Below are 6,132 nucleotides of genomic sequence, written 5' to 3'. Positions count from 1 at the left end.
ATGTGATGTACCGTTTATATTTGTTTAGTGAAATAAAAAAAAAATTTTTATGAAATTATGTATCTATTTTTAAATATTTAAATATAAAAGGATGTTATTTATTATTTTATCTTAGTCTATAAAATCTAAAGACAGACCCTTCACAGCTTTATAAATCCTAATAATATATCATGGTTGTTCACTTGTTCATTAATATAATAGATCGAGAAGGAGTATAGTTTGAATCTGTATGTAAAAAGCAACAATGGAGGTCTCTCACTTATTCATTAGATACTCTTAAAAAAAAAAAAAGACTTCCATGACGGGCAAATTACTACTCTTGAATGAATCAAGAAATAAAGGGTAATGAATAAAAAAAAAAAAATACTATTCAACAGATAATACTCTCACACTTAAGTGTGGATCGATGGAGACTGGAGACACCTCATGCTCAATTGAGAATTACTGATTGCAAATGACTTTTTATATAAAGTCTGGATTAAATTTTACACCACAATGAAGTTTCTTTTTGAATTCAACTCTATGGTCTTGAGGGAAGTATAATAACGAGTAAAGAAATAAAATAATCATATATTTATAAATTTACAATTTCTAGTGTCTAAAATAAATCATAAATGCATCTCTTGAATGCCTTACTTTGACGCACCCTCTAGCTTTGCTTGTTAGCTCTTACTTAACTGGTCTTGCTTTTGTTCAATGCTATCATCAGTTTTTGGCCTCGCGTTCATAAGAACCTGTTGGTGAATGATGGTTAATATACGTACCACAATCTTTATTATGTGACAAACACTATAGTCCATGATGATTAAAATGAAAAACATTAATAGGCTTGATTACAACTTTTCCCTCAAAGTTTTACAATGTCACAAATTTTGTCCTCCAAAGTTTTTTCTCACAAATTTGACTCTCACATTGAAAAATTGTCACAATTAAGATATTTTGCGACAATTTTACTTTAAATCACCATAATTTAAACACTTTTGTAATAGTTTTTTCATTGATTGTTGTGGGTTTTATTTTTTGCGTACGGATAAAATTCACGATATTTTGTAAATTGAGGTGGGCAAAATTTGCGAAAAAAATTTTGGAGGACAAAAATTTGTAACATTGTACAACTTTGGTGGCAAAAAGTGCACTTAAGCCTAATATGAATTTAATAAGCATGTACAATTCATGTAAAAGTTTTTACACTATTAACAAATTAGATATAATCTTTAATATGACTTTTAAAATAAATTATAAAAATTAACAAACTATATAAATTGATTTGTAATTAAATGATTATGTATAAAATCTTTTAAGGCCATATATTTATTATTCTTAATAAATATATAAAACTAAAGTTCTATAATGTGTTACCTTCCGCAGCATGGTGTTCTCATTGATTAAAGTAGAGATACGTTCTTCTAAGATAGCGTTTTTATCTTGCAACTCTTTAGCTCTTGATTCCAAGTCATTCACATATACCTTCTTTCTTTCGCGGGCTTGTTGGGCAGAGACCCTGTTTCGCAACAACCTGTGTGCAATAATATATACACCCTTTATGGCTTATGATAATTTTATATTCATAGCAAAACCTTTTCAAATTAAAAAAAAAAAGGGTTTAAAAAAGTTCCTACACTACAAAGGTGTGAACCAGAGCCGTGATCGAAAATTTTAAAAGAGAATAAATTTTAAAAATATTATATTAATCTTGAAAGTTTTGGTAAACATAAATTTGATATTAGTTCTCTTAAATTGTTTTGTGAAAAAAATATAATCAAAGAAGCATTAAAAAAATCAATTAATATTTTATTAGAAATATTAAATTATATTTTAAAAAAATAATTCATTTTATATGCATGTAATTTTCACATAATATTATTAATAATACTAGTAATTATTGTTATTTTCAAAAGAAAATATTTTTTAAAATTAACTTAAGATAAACTATATTACAAAGTTATTGGTTAAATTCCTATTGAATGAGATATTTAAATTACTTTATTATTAAATTTTAATTAACAATTTTTTAAATACAAAATTTGCCAAAGGCTTAAAAGATTTTAGACATAGTCTTGGCGTGAACACCATAAATATACGCGTACATTATTAGGTATCTTGCAAACAAGAAATATCCAGATACCCTTGAATTGATTGTCTATATTTATTTTATGGTCCCGCCAATGATTTTTCAAGATATTTTTTCAAAGAATTAAAAACATAATATTAATAAAAAAGTATAACTTTTAGTATATTAAAAATTTAAAAAGTGTTATAACTACAACTTCAATAACAGTGGCTTTATGGTTATTAGGTGAAATCAATTATATGGATTCCATGATATCATTAAACTCAATTAAAAACTATATTTTCAAAATTAATATTCTCTATGCATGAGATTCTTTTTAATAATTTCTTTCAATGTCATTCTTAGTATTCTTCTATCTATTTTCTCGAGACTCAACCATGTGGAAATCTAAAAGAGTTACTTTTTAATTAATATTTTTATTTTGAATTCTTAACAACTTAAATAAGATATCCATAAACATTTACTATATTATTATATTTATACAACAATTTTTATTTCACCTATCATCGATCTTGTTGTCTAAAAGTGAGCTACCAACAATCTTTAGATATACTCAGATCACAAAACAACAAAATTTTAATATTTAGTTTTTTTATATATAACAGTTTCAAAATCATGTAATTAAAAAAATGAAACTTTTTTCCATTCAAATAAACACATGTTATTATATTTATACATTAATCTAATGACACGCACAAACTATTTAGGGTATACATTGAATATTTGTATTTTGAATGGCTTAGTCTATTAACTCTAGTAACAAGAATTTCTTCATTCTATCACCCATTAGTTGAATACCTCAAAAACTTGTTTTGTGATTGTCCAACTATTTTAAGTCAAATTAATTTACAATCAAATTCCATCTCAATTGATTCGACCCATATACTTACACATTTCTCTAAAGAATTCCCGGTGAGGATCGACTTAGTGATAAGAAATTTAGATAATATGCATAAAATCATAGACTTAAACCAAAGTCACCAAAAATACTAACCAAAGAAAGTTACACCTTTTAAGACCCAATTCTCTCCTCTTAGCACTTGTTTCAGCCACCAAATTATGAAAACATTTGAATAAGGTAGCTACAATATGCAGAATATACAAAATATGTGTATGTATATGTACCTCTTGAGGCGTCTATGTTCCTTATCTGCAGGGTTTCTTCCCCTGCGGCGCTTTCCAGGAAAGCCAGTTTGAAATTGAGGGTCTGTCACATTACGTTGAGTAAGGTTACTATTTTGAAGAGTCGCTGCAGAATGAACACTAACTGGTGTGGTTTCCACATCAGGAACTGTGAACATATCTTCATCACTGTCTTCTGGATAAGTAAAACAGTTCACCAATTAGATCACCATGCTTAATGTGCATATATAAAACATTCTCTTTACTGCCAAAAACTCTTACAATTAGAGGAATAAATGAGACAAAAAAAAAAATTCTCTTTACTTTCTTGTAACATTCAAATGATCCAGACATTCTTTCTTTATTTCCATTTTGTAGAAAAAAATTAACCCTCTTAAAGAAAATGAAAAAAGAGGCAAATAACTAGCATATATATATATATATATATATATATATATGATGCATTTGAAGAAGGATAAAATTAAGATACCATTCTTTAGTGACATGTGATTTCTCATCCAAAATCTAGTAGGTTTTAAAACTTGTTTACAGAACAAGTGTTTAAAAAAAAAACTGATTTATATTTTCTTATCCTCTTTTGTTTTCTTCAAGTGCTCAAAAGACAAACTTTACGAAATCAGAATGTTTCAGAGACAAATACTTTCAAATGTAGGTACAAACAAATTTTAGAAAACAGAAAACTACTTTTGAAAATAGTAAACAAATCAGGCCCAAGTATTTTTTTTATGCTACTCTTTAATCAAAATTAGAGTTTGATCTTAATGTTGACCTCAATTATGCGGGTTATGGAGATGAGACTCAAGTTTTAATTGGAGAATCCCACCAAAATTACCTAATAAAATTGCCCTTAAATTTAGTCCTTTGAATAACTGATTAGTGTTATGTTCTGTTCCATAACACAAGAAAGAATGTGTCACCTACCAATTTTGCTACTCTTGTTGTGTAGAGACAAAGGAGGGAAAGTGTGTAGCCTATTATTCCATGAAGAAGAGGATGAGGCTGCAGCAGCAGCAGGTGCTACTCCTTCTTTCAGCTGAGAAGGGGCTTTACCCTCACTGGGTCTTGGAAGAGACATTTTTTTCTCTCTTTCTTTGCTCTGAAGGGTAGCTATTTTTTTCCTTCTCAACAACAAAGGGATTTTTTAACGAAGGAAAAAAGTGTAAATGTGTAGTACTAGTACGTGTGTGTGTGCAAGATGGGGCCATGAAGTCTTGGATGGAACCATCTCATCCCAAAACCATTGACGATGAAACATGGGAATGGGGCCAAAAAGTTTGGTTCACAAATGAACACGTTGATGTACACAGAACCGCCCCTTTCCTAACACCATTTGTAATGGCAACTACACAAATGACAAATACTCTGCTTCTAAATTCTAATTCGCGTGGTCCACTATTTCCACCTATTTATGCTTATGACAGCATTCTAGGGTTCCGTTAGCAAAAAAAAATTTGGTACGAAACTTCAAGTATCTCACAGGAGACAATTCTACTCGAGTTGGTCAAGATTTCCATGAATGACAAAATTTGCCCTCCAAATTTTAAATTTAGACTTAACTTGAAACAATCTTGTCCTAGTTGATCCACACGTTCATAATAATTCTGTCTTCACATGCTTTGGTACATTTGACATTGGTTGTTATCCTAACATAACACACAAAGCATGTGGCTAGTTACCAAATTGTTGGACTAACTCATGCATGCAATATGATTGCTTAGAAACAATTTGTCACTATTGATACCAAATGTAATACAATATTGATACCACATTCATGTTCGTATTTGATGTGTAAATTCACCATTAATTTAGAGCAAGTTTATGAATTTAATCTAAACCTCTAAAGGTACCGATGACACATTGTGCCACTTAAAAGTAAGTACATCTTAAGTGTTCAACTACAGAAAATGGTATTAGATGAATTGACCAAATACAACTTGACTAGGTGAGCACACATAGTCACACACATAGACACACGCACTCCCACCCCACACGTGTATGTGTATGTCTATGTGAAAATATCATATCTCATACTCCAGATATTATTTTAAGAATTTCAATGATATAATTGGGTTACAAGCCTACTGTCCAAATTTGAAGGCGATCCAATGGTTAACTTATCCAAGATCGTGGTTTTACCGGAATAGATTTAGGTAAATCTTAAAATCTCATAATTTCAACCTAAGTCAATAAAACTCCACATAATTCAACATCCACATCAAGCAAATCACACATGGCTAATTTCCACAATACCTCAACTCATCCTAATTAATCAAGTGATAAAATAACACAAGAAAAACATCAAACATCTATTTTTAGTTATCAAAATTTCAGGACGTTACACTACGCATGGGGAGCTGCTGCCCTAGTCCATATGTATGACAATTTGAATGATGCGTCTAAGAGCATTGCCAGGAAACTTGCGGGATATATCACACTTTTACAAGTATTTTTAATTGAAGTTAATTTTTTTAGTTTTGTTATGTATTTTATATTGACTATTTTTTGATTTTTTTTGTTTTTAAAATATGTGTAGTGTTGGATCTATGAGCATTTTCCTTCAGTTGTCGAGTCTATTGTTGCTCAAGATTATGATGAGAAGAAACCACATGCCTACCACTAAAAGTCTAGGAAGGCATTACCAGTGTTGACGTATCGGAAGTGGCTGGATAGATTGATGCCTGATGTTGTGTCCTCGATTCCTTATGGTGGCCACTGTGCAATTAGAGAATTCGAGTTGATTTCTTTGTTTTTTGGACATATCCGATGGGGTCCATCTGTTGTCATACCTCGACTAAATGTTCCCTATTCACTTAAATCAACATAGTTTGTTTTCAGCATCAACAAATTTCTATACTGCTGCATTCTACTAATATATGGTGTTGGCCACTGCTTTGCCTAAGAATGATAATGTGTAGACC

At 30.1% G+C, this 6,132-nt stretch overlaps 1 protein-coding gene across 2 annotated transcripts; it reads right to left on the bottom strand.

Moving 5' to 3' along the window:
- Positions 1–434: 434 nt before the first annotated feature.
- LOC114390217 (transcription factor HY5-like) lies at positions 435–4,416 on the bottom strand. Of its 2 annotated transcripts, none has more exons than XM_028350919.1 (4): positions 4,136–4,416; positions 3,197–3,386; positions 1,360–1,516; positions 435–734 (listed from the first exon to the last, which is right to left on the bottom strand). In XM_028350919.1, exons 1-4 carry the CDS (start codon positions 4,287–4,289, stop codon positions 663–665), a joined length of 573 nt encoding a protein of 190 aa, XP_028206720.1. In that variant the 5' UTR covers positions 4,290–4,416; the 3' UTR covers positions 435–662. The 2 variants fall into 2 exon arrangements, with proteins under 2 accessions (XP_028206720.1, XP_028206719.1); XM_028350918.1 differs by having other exon boundaries at positions 3,197–3,389; positions 4,136–4,412.
- Between the last annotated feature and the right edge of the window lie 1,716 nt (positions 4,417–6,132).

The sequence above is a fragment of the Glycine soja genome, chromosome 16 (assembly GCF_004193775.1).
Source record: "Glycine soja cultivar W05 chromosome 16, ASM419377v2, whole genome shotgun sequence".
NCBI lineage: Eukaryota > Viridiplantae > Streptophyta > Magnoliopsida > Fabales > Fabaceae > Glycine > Glycine soja.
The sequence above is the reverse complement of the archived record's forward strand: the minus strand, read 5'-3'. Positions and strand labels throughout refer to the sequence as shown.